At 45.8% G+C, this 16,449-nt stretch overlaps 1 protein-coding gene and 1 long non-coding RNA gene across 3 annotated transcripts in view; one reads left to right on the forward strand and one right to left on the reverse strand.

The window, feature by feature from the left end:
• LOC127049568 (uncharacterized) overlaps positions 1-16,449 on the forward strand; it is an 838,950-nt gene that overhangs the window by 772,586 nt on the left and 49,915 nt on the right. The gene's annotated exons all lie outside the window — the stretch shown is intronic.
• Positions 1-16,449, reverse strand: part of MTR (5-methyltetrahydrofolate-homocysteine methyltransferase) — an 84,815-nt gene that overhangs the window by 18,181 nt on the left and 50,185 nt on the right. For both annotated transcript variants that reach the window (XM_050950382.1, XM_050950381.1), the window contains 3 exons: positions 15,053-15,153; positions 12,935-13,002; positions 10,826-10,946 (listed from right to left, as the gene is read on the reverse strand). In XM_050950382.1, coding sequence (XP_050806339.1) covers positions 10,826-10,946; positions 12,935-13,002; positions 15,053-15,153 — 290 coding nt within the window. The remainder of the gene's footprint in view (positions 1-10,825; positions 10,947-12,934; positions 13,003-15,052; positions 15,154-16,449) is intronic.

A 16,449-nucleotide genomic window follows, 5' to 3' on the forward strand; every position in this document is an offset into this window, starting at 1 on the left:
AAGGAGGAACTTTGTAAGTTGCAAGGTCCCTGATAGGACCAGTGACTAGAAGGAGACACGGTCTCTCTCTCTCTCACCCCCACCCTCCCCAAATTCAGCACAGCATTTAAGTCCATCGCTACTCAGCAAAGCGCTGGAGCACACATCTGAGTCCCACTGATCTTGGGCATGCACTAAAGCACTTTGCTGAATAGGGATGGAGTGCCAGATCACACCCTAGCCCAGTGTATTCTATGTAGTTGGTCCTTTCAGCAACTCATCCTGACAAACGGTGTGAAAACATGTTGACTCCACTAGCAAGCAATGTCTTGCTTGCTCATTTTGCTACCTTATCAAATCTCACTACAACTTGATAAGGCAGTTACCTTTTCTGTAACTGGCGTTCTTCGAGATGTGTTGCTCATGTCCATTCCACAGCAGGTGTGCGTGCTCGCCACGTGCACTGGTGAAGGAAGTCTTTTCCCCAGCAGTACCCGTAGAGGAGCTCCCCAGTAACCCCTGGAGTGGCGCAGCTATGGTACGGTATAAGGGGCGCTGCATGCTCCCCCCACCCACAGTTCCTTCTTGCCAGACAACTCTGACAGTGGGGAAGGACGGCGGGATGTGGAATGGACATGAGCAACACATCTTGAAGAACATTGGTTACGGAAAAGGTAACTGTCTTTTCTTTTTGAGTGATTGCTCATGTGCATTCCACCATAGGTGATTCCAAGCTGTATCAGTTGGAGGTGGGTAGGAGTTCATAGACACTCCGGACGCAATACAGCCCTGCCGAACCCGGCGTCCTCCTTGGTCTGGGAGATGATCGCATAATGCGAGGTGAATGTGTGAACCAATGACCACATAGCAGCCCTACAGATGTCTTGGATGGGGACCATGGGCCAGAAATGCAGCTGGCGAGGCTTGCACCCTAGTCAAGTGTGCCCTCACAATCGGCGGCAGGGGGACTCCTGCCAGGTCGTAATAGGTATGAATACATGAGGTGATCCAGTTGGAGAGCTGCTGAGTGGAGATGGGCCGACCTCTCATGTGTTCGGCTGAGGTGATGAACAGCTGCGAAGACTTCCTGAACAGTTTTGTACAGTCCAAGTAAAAAGCCAGAGCCTATCTCACATCCAGCATGTGGAGGCAGCGCTCCTCACTGGATGTGTGGGGTTTGGGACAGAGCACTGGCAGGAAGATGTCCTGACCCATGTGGTAGGTGGAGACTGCGTTGGGGAGGAACAAAGAATGTGGGCAGAGCTGGACCTTATCCTTAAGGAACAATATGTATAGGGGCTCAGAGGTCAGGGCCTGGAGCTCCAAGACCCATCTAGTGGATATGATCGCTACCAGGAAGGCTACCTTCCATGAGAGGTGCGACCAGGAGCATGTAGCCAGCGGTTCAAATGGGGGACCAGTCAACCTGGTCGGCACCAAGTTCAGGTCCCACTGTGGGACTGGGGACCTATCATACAGGAAGAGGCGATCCAAACCCTTAAGGAATCATCCGGTCATGGCATGGGAGAACACCATGTGGCCCTGTACCGGCGGGTGGAAGGCTGATATGGCCTCCAAGTGCACCTTGACGGACAAAGGCGCTAAAGTGAAGGAGGTAGTCTAATATAAGCTGAATTGGAGCAGCTACAGGCAAAACACCCCGATCGGTTGCCCACCAGGAAAACTGAGACCACTTCACCAGGTAAGCCAGACATGTGGAGAGCTGTCTGCTTTCGAGAAGGATGCGCCGAATCCCTTCCAAACAAGTCATCTTCTCCCGGCCTACCCATTGAGCAGCCACGCCGTGAGGTGGAGTACCGCTTGGTAGGGGTTGGGGACAGCCCTGGTCCTGGATTAGCAGGTCCAGGCAGGATGGCAACGGCCATGGCGGGGCGACAGTCAGGCTCATGAGAATCCTGTACCAATGTTGCCTAGGCTATACGAGGGCGATCAGGAGGACTCGGGCCTTGTCCATTTTTATCTTTTCTAAGACCTTGCCGATCAGCGGGATCGGGGGAAAGGCATAGAAGAGCGGGCCTGACCAGGACAGGAGGAAGGCGTCGGAGATGGCACCTACGCCCAACCCCCTCCAGAGCAGAAGTGGGGATGCTGGCGGTTCTGCCGAGTCGCGAAGAGGTCCACCTGGGAAATGCCCCACATTTGGAAAAATCCTGTGCACCACCTCTGGGTGGAGTGACCACTCATGCTGAGAGAAGTCTTGGCTCAGGCAATCTGCCCAAGAATTCCGGGCGCCCAGTAACTGGTGGGCTTCCAGGCAAATATTGTGGGCTATGGAGAAGTCCTACAGCCTGGGGGCTTCCTGGCAGAGGAACGGGCCCCACCTTGCCTGTTGATGTAGAACAGCAAGGCTGTGTTGTCCGTGAGAACCATGACCACTCTGCCCCGCAGGTGCGAGCGGAAGGCCGTGCATGCCAGACGGACTGCCCTCAGCTCCTCGACATTTATATATAGGACAAGGTCTTGAGCGGACCACAGACCTTGGGTCTGAACACTCCCCACTCCAGGTCCGATGCGACGGACACCAGCTCCACAGACAGGGGTCGGCCCCTGAACAGGACCCCTTGAAGCATGTTCCCTGGGAGGAATCACCATTGCAAAGAGGCGATTACACTGCTCTACAGCCAAAATGCTTCTGAAATAAATGTAGTCCAACTTTACTAATTCTGGGTCACTGAGAATGAAAATGATGCTTAAAATTGTTGATTGGCTCTAGTTTTCAACATATGCTATTGGGTCAGTATATACGACCCCTGACTTGGGAATGGAGGAGGAGAAGTGAGTTATAAAGGGAAGGGATCTCAATTTAAACCAGAAATGACTAAAATGCATCTTTGACTGGATCTATGAATAAATCTATGACTGGGTTTGGACAGTACTTGCTTTTTAGGCAAAACAATGAATGATGCAATCTGAAGCTGGTATTGCGTCATACATGATATGAATTGCATCATGTTATTCCTAGAAGTCATGGATGACTTAGATGCCTGCAAGTCACCAGGGCCTGATGAAATGCATCCTAGAATACTCAAGGAGTTAATAGAGGAGGTATCTGAGCCTCTAGCTATTATCTTTGGGAAATCATGGGAGACGGGGGAGATTCCAGAAGACTGGAAAAGGGCAAATATAGTGCCCATCTATAAAAAGGGAAATAAAAACAACCCAGGAAACTACAGACCAGTTAGTTTAACTTCTGTGCCAGGGAAGATAATGGAGCAAGTAATTAAAGAAATCATCACTTGGAAGGTGGTAAGGTGATAGGGAATAGCCAGCATGGATTTGTAAACAACAAATCGTGTCAAACTAATCTGATAGCATTCTTTGATAGGATAACGAGCCTTGTGGATAAGGGAGAAGCGGTGGATGTGATATACCTAGACTTTAGTAAGGCATTTGATATGGTCTCGCATGATATTCTTATAGATAAACTAGGAAAGTACAATTTAGATGGGGCTACTATAACTGGCTGGATAACCATACTCAGAGAGTAGTTATTAATGGCTCACAATCCTGCTGGAAAGGTATAACAAGTGGGGTTCCGCAGGGGTCTGTTTTGGGACCGGCTCTGTTCAATATCTTCATCAACGATTTAGATGTTGGCATAGAAAGTACGCTTATTAAGTTTGCGGACGATACCAAACTGGGAGGGATTGCAACTGCTTGGAGGACAGGGTCAAAATTCAAAATGATCTGAACAAATTGGAGAAATGGTCTGAGGTAAACAGGATGAAGTTCAATAAAGATAAATGCAAAGTGCTTCACTTAGGAAGGAACAATCAGTTTCACACATACAGAATGGGAAGAGATTGTCTAGGAAGGAGTATGGCAGAAAGATCTAGGGGTCATAGCAGACCACAAGCTTAATATGAGTCAACAGTGTGATATGTTGTAAAAAAAGCAAACGTGATTCTGGGATGCATTAACAGGTGTATTGTAAACAAGACACGAGAAGTCATTCTTCCGCTTTACTCTGCGCTGGTTAGGCCTCAACTGGAGTATTGTGTCCAGTTCTGGGCACCGCATTTCAAGAAAGATGTGGAGAAATTGGAGAGGGTCCAGAGAAGAGCAACAAGAATGATGAAAGGTCTTGAGAACATGACCTATGAAAGAAGGCTGAAGGAATTGGGTTTGTTTAGTTTGGGAAAGAGAAGACTGAGAGGGGACATGATAGCAGTTTTCAGGTATCTAAAAGGGTGTCATCAGGAGGAGGAGGGAGAAAACTTGTTCACCTTAGCCTCCAATGATAGAACAAGAAGCAATGGGCTTAAACTGCAGCAAGGGAGATTTAGGTTGGACATTAGGAAAAAGTTCCTAACTGTCAGGGTAGTTAAACACTGGAATAGATTGCCTAGGGAAGTTGTGGAATCTCCATCTCTGGAGATATTTAAGAGTAGGTTAGATAAATGTCTATTAGGGATGGTCTAGACAGTAGTTGGTCCTGCCATGAGGGCAGGGGACTGGACTCGATGACCTCTTGAGGTCCCTTCCAGTCCTAGAGTCTATGATGCAATCGTAACAAAGCTTACATCACTCTGCTGAAGAAATTGCCCTATATCAGCTCTAGAAATCATACAGTGTCGTGCTCTCTTATTTGTCAGTGTTTGATTTTGCAAAGGGACACATTTCTGTTTAGCCAAAGTGAGCAGAGACACCTGGCACTTGTGTGAACAGTGCAGATAACTTCTGCTATGTTTGTGGTGAAGTGACTTTCGCATCACAAAAGCGCAGTATAATCACTATGGTTAAGAAAGCCTATCGCCTTTCTTTTGGCTGCAAAATTGGAGATCAGGACAAGAGGTGGGCCCCACACATATGCTGCAACACTTGTGCAACAAATCTTTGCCAGTGGTTGAACAGGAAAAGGAAATCTATGCCTTTTGCAGTGCCAATGATTTGGAGAGAGCCAACAGATCATACCAGCAATTGTTACTTCTGCATGGTGCCTCCAGTTGGGAAAGGTGTGTCAAAGAAGAAAAAGTGGACTGTGCATTATCCAAACATTCCATCAGCTATATGCCCAGTACCCCACGGAGAAGGACTGCCGGTTCCTGATGCACCAGAATCATTCTCACTTGAGTCAGACGAGGAAGAGGATGAAACCTCTGGTCCTGAACCATCAATGTCACAGGACCCACATTTTCTCCCATCCTCCTCCTCTGAACCACACCTCCTAACACAAGGTGAACTGAATGACCTTGTCAGGGATTTGGAACTACCCAAGAGTAAGGCAGAGCTGTTGGGCTCCAGACTACAGCAGTGGAATCTCCTGGCAGGCTATCAGGGCAAATGGAGCCCATCAATGCTTGCAGACTATTGCTGGACGGTGACAAGAGATGCTCCATTTAATGAATACAAGAGACAAGCCAAGAAGCGCAGAGTAGACACTGAATAGGACTAAACTATGTACATAATAGTTTTTTGCCTTTTGTTTCATAATAAATTTTATTTATAGAACCCTTTTGCTGATCTTTAAAGTAAGTGTTACATAAACAGGACAGGTGAAATATTATCATGTAAAGCAACCATAAACACATGAAAAGACCTAGGTTTACAATTTATGATTAAAACTCTACTATCTACACAATATACATAGATATAAAAGTAAAAACTTAAATATCTTAGAAACAGTAGCCAAATCAGTTGTTTTAATTGTCATATTTGAATTCAGCACATCAAAATACATAATAAATAGCACATTTTATCTCTGAAGCAGACGACTTCTCAAAAATTGTAGACCAGCGTTACCGGTTCAGGGACAGAGAGGACTTTGTCCATCCTGCCTCTGGCCTGGGAGAACACTGAGGCCAACCAGAGCTGGAGGGGCCGCATCTTGAGTCTGGCGTGGCAAATCACATACGTGCACGCTGACATATGACCCAGGAGCTGGAGGCACACTCTGGCTGTGGTCACGGGAAACCTTGTGACTGTGCTGATGAACTCCCTTCGGGTTTCGAACCTGTCTGGAGGGAGGCTCTGGCCTACGTGACATCCAGGACCGCCCCAATGAACTATATGCACTGTACTGGGACTAACATGGACTTGGTGTCATTTACCAACAGGCCCAGAGTGGCACATGTGGACAGGAGTGTCATGTGATCCTGCACCTGCGACCTGGAGCTGCCCTTGAGCAGCCAATCATCCAGATAGAGGAAGATCTGGACCCCCCCCCCTCAACACCTGACGTAGGCTGCTACCACAGACATACACTTCGTGAATACCATGGGAGCAGTGGACAGGCCAAACAGGAGGACTGTAAGTGATAGTGAGAGGGGTCCCTGAAGAGGGACAGGGATGGAAGGTGGGTGGGAGGGGTAGAGGTAAACTGGAAGGTGTAGGCCTGGGAGATGGTGGTGAGGACCCAGCGGTCCAAGGTCAGCCACAACCACTCCGGAAGAAAAGCATGCAACTGGTTGGAGAAGGAAAGCTTTATTGTGGGTGGATCCCTGGTACGAACTGGTAAGTAGCCCCTGGTCGTCCCGTCACCCCTGGTACGACACTTCCCCGCCTGTTTACCCTTGGAGTATCCAGGTGAGGTGCAGAACAGGATTGCCGTTGCGGGCGTTTTTTATAGTCTCTTGACTTTTTAATAAGGAGACTCATATCTAGAGTGGGTGGCCTGGGTGAGAGCCTGGTGAGGCTTAAATTTGATCCTGGCTGGGGTTGGGACATAGAGGCCAAGGGTCTTTAGTGTTGTGCAGGAATCCTTCAGGCAGTGCAACTTCACATCTGCCCGTTCCGCAAACAAGGCTTGCCATCGAATGGAGGGTCCTGTAAGGATTTCTGTGCCTTGCTGGACAACCCAGACAGCAGAAGCCACGACACACTCATCCTGGACACCACGGAGGCCATAGACCTTGCAGCCGTATCGGCGGCATCCAAGGCAGCCCAGAAGGCCGTCCTGGCGGCAGCTGTACCCTCCTCCATCAGAGTCTTGAATTCTTTTTAGTCATGCTCTTGGAGGGAGTCCTTGAATTTGGGCAGAGAGCCCCACAAATTGAACTCGTATCTCCCCAGCAGGGCCTGGTGGTTTGCCACCCTTAGTTGGAAATTCGAGGACGAATAAATCTTTCTACTGAATAGATCCAGTCTCCTCGAGTCCTTATTCTTAGGAGTAAGGGCTGGTTGGTCCTGCCTCTCCCTGTGGTTAACCGACTCGACCACTAGGGAGCTGGGGGCAGGGTGGGTGTACAGGTATTCATAACCCTTGGCAGGCATGAAGTACTTGCGTTCTGCCCTCTTAGAGATGGGGGTAAGGAAGCCAGGGTTTGCCACAAGGCATTCAAAATATTGGCCACCCCTTCATGGAGTGGGAGAGCCACCCCACCCAGTGCTGAAGCAGAGAGGACGTTGAAGAGGGAGTCTGAGGCATTCCTCCACCATCTTGGCTTGAAGGTTGAGGCTTGATGCCACCCTTTTCAATAGTTCCTGGTGGGCTTTAGAGTCCTCCTGCGGGACAGGCGGAGGAGGGGCCATAATCGCATCATCCGAGAGGATGAGGGTGAGGGTGCGGTACTCTGAGTCCCCACCGGTGCCGCAGGTCCCACCACTTGGTCCCCCTCCAGGCGTGGAACCAGGGATGAAGCCTCCACCGACTCCTTCCTGGGAAGATGGGAAAGGGAGGCCGATGGTCTCTCCGAGACTCTGGCCACCAAGCAAACCACCACCGAGGGCTGTGTTGGGGCCATGGTGCCCACTGGTACCATGGTGCCAGCCAAGGAGCCCGATGTCACTGTACCTGTTGTGGCACCGGCGGAGCAGGCTATTGAGCCTGACTAGCCTGGCCCATCGACTAATGACTGCGAAGGGAGGCTGGGCCAGCATATGATCTGCGGCTATCCCGGGACCAGGACCGGGATGAGTGGTGGCGTCGGGAACGGTGCTACCATGAGTCCGTGACCCTGGTGTGGAGGAACAGGAGTACTGCCGGTAGCAGCTGCTCCGCAACTGGTTCCAACGGGCAGATCCGTGACAGCAAGGTGCTGGCAATCAACGTCTGGGGCTGCTGAAGCGGTGCCTCTGCAGGGACCTCGAGTGAGACAAAGAATGGGAATGGAATCGATGACCGTCCCATGAAGGGCTATGGTAGGCTCTCAGAGACAAGGGCCTCCGGTCCTGTCTGTCCTGGTCTCGACGGGGGCATGCTCTCCTCACGAGGTCTATGGTCCCTTGAGGCAGACTGGTGCCTGGAACCCGTGCCAGTCAGTACCTAGCCAGACAACCTGGTGGGAGTTGATGGGGACTGGCACAGACTGCACACGGGGCGGTTGCTGAGCGGTGAATGGTGTCGGGAACCTTCCCTAGACTGTAAACGGTACCGTCCAGGCAGTGACTGCAGGGATCCGAGTGGCGGCTTTCCTCTGGACCAAGGAGCCGATGGCAGCAGTGCCCCCAGTACCAGCAGAGACATAACATCCCGGGCCGCCTGCAGGGCCTCCAGTGTGGAGGGTGCCTGAACGTGTATCATATCATATATCTGCTTAAGGTCCAAACCTCTTCCAACCTTCATTTTAATATGCAAAGGTGGAAAAAAACCTGAATGGACAGATACATGGCACGGTTATACAGTGGGACTGCATCTTTTTGATATTCTTAAAATTATCTTTCATAAAATCATCAAGTGTAATACATTGCCATTATGTCTATGCCTGAAATTACTAAGCCCACGTCCAGACTAACCTGCTGTATCGGCGGGTTAAAATCGATTGCTCGGGGATCAATATATCGCGTCTAGTCTGGACGCGATGTATCGATCCCCGAGCGCGCTTACATCGATTCCGGAACTCCATCAACCCGAACGGAGTTCCGGAATCGACACGGAGAGCCGCGGATATCGATCCCGCGCCGTCTGGATGGGTGAGTAACTCGATCTTAGAAATTCGACTTCAGCTACGTTATTCACGTAGCTGAAGCTGCGTATCTAAGATCGATTTTCCTCCCCTAGTCTGGACGTGGCCTAAGAGACATTTTAAGTAATAATGGAAGTATGTGCTTCTCAAAATAAAGACACCCAACTATGTACATCCTGTTTGTGGATTTGTGCATCTCCTTCTCCCCCTCAGCCAAACTTATTTTCCCCATATCCAAGCAATGATGGTGTTTGTAATATTGACATTCATCTATGGAAAGGAAATAGAATGGGTGCAACTTGGACTACACAGGCTGAGTGCAGATGGCTCTTCATAAACAGCCTTTGAAGTATATTTGTCTGAATGTAAAAGAAAATGTGTTATTTTACTTTTAAGAGTAATAAAGAAAATGCCTCATTATCCAAATTCTGTGATGAAGCAAGTGTCTTTGATTTAAAAGTCCAAATACATTTTACATGCATTGCAATCTGTGTCTATGCACTTGTATATATGCATATACACAAAACTACACTGTATAACAGTGATTCTCAAACTTTTGTATTGGTGACACACAGCAAGACTCTGAGTGTGACGCCCCCCCCCCCTTTACAAATTAAAAAACACATTTTTTTTTATATTTAACACTATTATAAATGCTAGAGGCAAAGCAGAGTTTGGGGGGTGGAGGCTGACAGTTCACGTCACATAATAACCTTGCGGCCCCCTGAGGGGTCACAACCCCCAGTTTGAGAACTCCTACTGTATAATAAAATGCACATATGTAAATTATTACTCTCCAAAATATGACATGAAGTTTATATGCTTGTAGTTTACTTTGTCTTCATATAAATGAACTGTGCAAGTCTGTTTCAAAATGACTAAGCACTGGGACCCACAAATGACTAACCTTTAGGGTTGGAGGCAGGTAGCCCTCCACTAATTAGGACAAAATTGCTTTGCTGAAAGTATCAATATTTGAAATCTCAACATTATAGGGAATGAATGAGACCCATGCAAGTAAAAAAGGTTATTTCATAGGTTTAAGGGTTATTTTAAAGTTTATATCACAATGCAGGGTGGATTGCTGTGACAGTAGAGGTCTTCTTAATCTAATCAGTCCCTGTAATGTTACTGGACCATTTTGTCAAGGCCAGCTGGTCCAGGATTCAGGGAACCACAGAGCACTGATCAGAATATGCACAAGCTGTTGGTAAAGAAAGAAGAAACGATGCTAACACTTTGACAGGGTCATGAACTGACTTCTGCAACCCCCAGAGTTGCCACTGCTTAAATACGTTCAGAAGGCTCATATTAGATGTCAACTAACTGTCAATATTAATCTTTAGAAAATCATAACAGTAACACTATTTCATTTTAATGTATGCGAGAATGAGATCACAGTCCCAAAACTGAGACTACCAAATTTGATATTTAGCGGCATGTGGGCAAGTGGCCAGAATGTGACTCCCTTAGCCTGCTTCAACAGGACCCTGGGTTCAGTCGTCAAGATGCTGCACACACTGACCCTGATCCAGCAAAACACTTAAACATATGCTTAAACTTTAAGCATGTCAATAGGCCCACTGAAGTCAATGGAATCATCAAATGCTTTAAGTCCAACTAAAGGCAAATCTGCATGGTCATCAGTCCGCAAAGGGACGTAGCATCCTTAGGACATGCCATGACAATGATGATGGCATAATCATGATATGATTAATGTTAACTACACTCAGAAGTGCTTTGCAGGATCAGAGCCAAATTTCTCAGCCTCTTGCATGACGGTGTTGAAAGGGTGAGGATCTGATCCACACTGATAAAAGTGTTTTAGGAGCCTCGAGATGAAAATTATAATAGCAGCAGTACATGGCAGGGAGAAGAGTTACCTTTCTATGTATTGTAAAAAAAAAAAACAACAACAAAAACCAAAAAAACCCCAAAAAACCTTATATTTGCACTCCTCTCCCTCAAAATATCTTACTTACTTAGACGTAGTTGCTCCTCCAATCAACAAAGGAATCTTGATCTCTAGTCTCTCCATTTCCTTGGCAACAAAAATCATTTCATCCAAAGAAGGCGTTATAAGACCAGACAGGCCAATTATATCTATTACAGATTAAACAAAGATGGGTAAAAAAAATAAATAAATAAAAATTCTACTTAGGAAAGAAGTGTTACATAATACAATTTTTCATCTGTAGTTAAACTTTATAAAATCAGCTTTGTGCTTCAGACACCAAAGAGAGGAAGTGTTATTAATAAAAGATAGTATTTCAGAGGCACTGATGGTAGTTTTGACCTAACTGGAAGAGACAAAATTTTCATAAGAGGCAAATGTTTTTGGATGCCCAACTTGGGACATCTTGGGCCTTATACTGAGCATGTGCAGCTCCTACTGACTCCAGCTGGAGTTGGGAGGGGCCCATGGCACCTCCCAACCCACCTTGAGGCCTAAGGTGTCCCATGTTAGGCATCCAAAATGGAAGAACCAGATGGCAGAAACCACTTAAAATTTTAGTGAAGGTACCACAGTCTCAAAATTTAAGTAAGGCTGTGATGGAGTGTGTACCATGCACACACTCTGAAAGAGTTAATGTGGGCCTGAGAGGCCAGTTATGCTACCTGGCTGCACCTGGAGTGCGGAGCAGGCTCAGTTAAAGAGGAGTCCCAACTGAGAGGGTGTAGTTTAAAGGCAGAACATCTGGAGCAGAAAGGCGCTGCAGGGAGGAGAGGAAGGAACTCTTTGGGACTAGAGTGGTTGTGAGGAGAGAGACCAAGGGGAGATTTGACTCTGGGATCGTTTGTCAAGAGGCCAGGAGACACATGGAGCAGCTACCAGGGCAAAGTAGGCTCCACTGGTGAGCCCTGATAAAAGTGTAGAATCTGTACTTCCAGGGAAAAAGCCCTGGAAAGTGCTCAGCTGAGGAACATAACAGAGCACCAGAGAGGGATGAATGAACAACCCCAAAGAAGGCAGAAGTTGGGCTTTCTTTTTTATTTTTACTTTGGAATTTGATTGCGGGATTCCAGGGGAGAGTTCTGCAAATCCTTGACCCTTAGAGAAGAGAGTGTGGGAATAAAGCCTTTTAAAAGGCTATGGCTGGAAGAAGCCCAGAGAGGTAGCAGGACTGAATTTAAATAGACAGACCTTGCCTGCTCACTATAGGGCCCTGGGCTGAAACCCAGATGAGTGGGAGGGCCTAGGTTCCCCTACTAGCCACTGGAGAAGGTGCAGCGAAGCCCCTGAGAGAAAGGCGTGAGGACCAGAGGGCCCAGAGTTGGGACTGAGGACCTGATACAAGGTTTTGGACATTGGTTTGCTGGACTTCTTGTTACCATGGAAGAGGTGGACTTAAATCATGACCTGGGTGGAGGGCTCAGTTCCAGGAAAAAGAGACCACCACCAAGCCTAAGTGACCATTGGCCAGGGGCTTTAGAGGTGACAGAAACTGCTACACCATGCTCAGCCATGAGAGGACACACTGGTGGTGAGTCACAAAGGCATAAGGAGTTGTATTACTACACACACAGCCCTTGGGGACCCTCCTCTACCATACTGGTGCTTTCAAACCTCCCCATCTGTAATCCTGCATAGTTCACATCCTCCAAGCCACAACACATAATTTGATAGCAACTGGGACTTGGTCCAGACAAGAAGTTCTCTATTGTCCTAGAAAGATGAATTCTGGTCTTAACATACACTGGTTTACAAGCTCAGAATGGTTCTAGAGGCCAAGAGTTCTATTCCTAGCTCTTTTTCTGACTTGTGACACTTTGGACAAATCACTTAACCTCTCCAAGCCTCAGTTTATTCATCTGTCAAACAGGTATAAGAGGATTTAAGATTTCACACAGGTATTATTTTGCAAGTGTTTTGAAATCCCTGGGTAAAAGGTGTCAAGTAATTACCAAATACAAGTAGCAATAACAATAAAAAAAGATAAGCACTTAAATTCTGACTTATCTATGGTAAAGTCTTTGCACTGCCATGCTGTTCATAAGTTTCGCAAACTTTCGAAGTATGCCTCAACAGCAATATAATTCAAATGTGTTTAAAATCAAATAGTTGAAAAGTAAAAACGAAATCTCTGTACCTGCTTTATTTTCAATAGCAGCTCTCAATATCTTATCACACGGAGTCATAACTCCTAAATCGATAACTCTGTGAAAAGAAATGTAATGGTACAAGACTTCTTAAAGTTAACCCCAAACCCCCCCCCCCAAACAGTTACTCGCCTTTTTGTAACTCCTTGAAGGGGAAGGGATAACTATACTTAGCACTATACTTAACACTAAAGATAACTAACAATAGGGTAACTATACACAGTAGATAAGTAGAGCAGCTAGGGACAAGTGGAGCACTAGCGAGCAAGAGACCACTGTTCCAACAGCGGTCACTGGCGGTAAGAAGGAACTGAAGGGGGGTTGGGCTAGCAGGGTCATATACAGAGCGCGTATCGGCACCACTCCAGGGGGCTCCACAGCCAGGCCAATGGGCAGCTGCTAGGGAAAAAGTTCTGACATCCGTGTACGCGGAGTGCGCACACACTTAACTGGAATAGTTATGAGCAAGCACTCAAAGAACAGAGCATTTTTTAATGAAGGTCAAAATACTTCATTATAAACCACTGGCCCAGTACTGCAGCATTCTACCATAGAGGAAGGAAACAGAAATCTTAAAGCAAAGGGGTGGATCCCTTTTTGCAGGTTTATTATTTTTGGAAATACTTGTGACCCTGGAGGACTTTCAGCTCCTGAAGGGATTTCAGATGATCAAGTATCAGGGAGAGGAGGGGACTGAGAAACTGCACAGTACGACTTTTCAAAAAATGTCCATGGTATTTTTATTTATGTATTAAACAGGGATGGAGCGGGAACAGATGTGAATAAAACTAAACAAGTAGTATGGAAAGCAGTGATGTTTTCATATAACTATTTTGGTGGCTAATGTATTTTAAACTATGATTTTGATAGTATTTAACTTCACTCATTCTTCCATTTTTCTGTTTAATTTTGTTCAAATACTAATGTGGTGAAGTAAGTAAGTAAGCAATAAGTTACTGATGGTAAAACATTAAGGTGATAAATTTAAGTGGGAAGGGAGTGCAAAGAAAGGCACAGAATAAAAAAACAAATACAAAAAACTAACATCAGGGTTCAAAAAATCCACTTCCTTTGGGCAATTGAGACAACTTGTACCACAAACTTATGTAGAACTTATGCTTTCCTTTACAAGAAAACTAATTTTCTATTCCTTATGACTGTGCAATAACTTTCCAAACACACTTACAATGAAACAATAGTGTCACCTTTCTAAATCTGCACAGGTAGCTCAAGTGCCTCTGCTACTGCTCATAACTGTGCAAAGCAGCAGTGGAGCAAAGCTGACAAGCTTCTGGTCAGTTCCACAAGCTGCTATTCACAACCAGGTGGGCAGCAGCAAAACCAACAAAAATCATGTCAGTTCCATGCTGCTCTAGCAGACAATGGAGTTATTCATGAGGAAAAGAAGCCAAACAGAGGGTCAGGGAGGAGCCAAGTATGCAAGTACTCAGCTTGCTGCTAACCTCCATACCCCTTGCAACAGCCAAAATGTTCTAGAAAGGGACAAAAAAAATTATGAAAGTTTAATCTTCTTTCCAGCAGCTAGAAAAGGGAAGAACTTCAGATTTATAAGATGCCTATTAGCCAGAGGCGGATATAAAATAGAGGCCCCAAGTGGAATCCTGGGACAGTACCCTGGCTTAAACCCTTGCCTTTCCCTCTTCCCAGCAGCTGATGGCAGGAAGCTGAGTTTTTCATGTGGGTACTTCCCCTGGATTTTGATGGTGGGGCCTCAGTGCTTAGGTGAGCCTCTCAGCTTAAGTTTTTTGAAAAAAAAAAAATAAAATAAAAAAAATTAAAAAAAATTTAAAACCTTCACAAAATCTTTCAAGTTTTAAGGGTTTGCGACTGTGAAGAAAAGTTGAAAAAAGGGACCTTAAAGGTTCAAAAGCAAGATGGCACATAAAAGTAACCCAACGTTTATTTTTCTTCTAAAATCTTGTGGGTTTAGTTGTTGCTGTTGTTAACTCATAGGACTAGCAATCCTGCCCCTTGCTACTCTAGTTTCTTCTAACACAACAAATTTTAGTATTAAATATTTAATTGTAATTTAGAAGAAACTATTATACCATACAGAAAACAAGGACATAAACAGCTAAGCTCATTACCTGAAATTGTTGCAGCCTAGTACCACTCCCACGATATTCTTGCCAATATCGTGTACGTCTCCTTTTACAGTAGCTAGCACAATTGTACCATGGTAAGGGTCCTGCAAGATGAACAAACATCTCAGTATTTATAATGGTAAGGAAGGCTCTATTTGTTTGTAAAGCACCTAGCATAATGGGGTCCTAGTCCACGAGTGGGGCTCCTAGGTGCTACTGCAACACAAATCAATATTAATGATAATTATTAACTGAAAAGTAACTAATTTCTGAGATTGATTTAACTGGTCAGTTGTTTTAGAGCTGAACCCTATTCTGTTCAGCATTACATAGACTTGAACTTGTGTAGTACCTCTCCTCTAAAAAATAACAATTGCTCTAATATTATAGTTTAATTAGATAAAATAATTAGAACAATGGAGCACGACTGCTCAGAACCAAGTGCATGTTTGGGCCTCAAGGATAATTTTGACCTATTTTGATTGTTGTATTGAAAGGGAAGTAAATTACGGATGGAAAGCGATTGAGGAGTAAAGTTTCACACACACCAAAAGAGAGTTAGAATCTTCTACAAATCAATAATAACGGTCCAGATTCTCTAGTCCCATCTGGCTATTTTATATGACACAAACTGGCCAGATTCTAGACATCAATGGCCAGCAGAGAATTCCCCTTGATGATCAGAACCTACCAAGGGTGTAAACCTGGACGAACGTGCTCCTGCACCAGATGCACTCCCAATGCTGGCACAGAGGGCACTGCCATTGGTGTGGCAAAAGCTGAGTTCCCCTATAGTGATCCTCCCTCAAGAACCTTATGTCAGTGGCATACCTTAGAGCAGTCCATAGGCTGCTATGATCCCATGTCTGGGCTGGTGCAGGACAGGGAGCAGTCATAGGCTTCCTGATGGCTCCCCCACATTCCCCGCATCAAGCAGAGCCCAGGCAGAGGGAAGAATGTTGCATATTAAAATATAACTAGAAATATACATTTTGAGTATCTTATCTCTATACAGATCCAGGAACAGACACCAGATCTTGGGGGTCCCAGTGCCTTTTCTGTGCTTGCTAGAACACTTTCCGTTATACATCTCCGTAAATTTCAGCATGCCTACTAATGAAGCGCTCTTTCAGCAATCACTGCTGCTCTCAGTAATAAGTCTTTTTGTGAGGTGCTTGCATCTCTGATCACCTACAAATCCGTGGCTCCTCAGAGATATTGCTGTTTACTGAAATTTGATACTCTAATATCTTAACAATACTTCTCTTTTAGGAGAGGGGCACTTGAGAACACCACATCTAATGATGGTTCACTAGGAAACATCTTAGGCCTGGTCTACACTAGTCTGTTATTTCAGAATTAGCAGAGTTAATTCAAAAAAAAAAAATTATTCCATCCAT

The sequence above is a fragment of the Gopherus flavomarginatus genome, chromosome 4 (genome assembly GCF_025201925.1).
Source record: "Gopherus flavomarginatus isolate rGopFla2 chromosome 4, rGopFla2.mat.asm, whole genome shotgun sequence".
NCBI lineage: Eukaryota > Metazoa > Chordata > Testudines > Testudinidae > Gopherus > Gopherus flavomarginatus.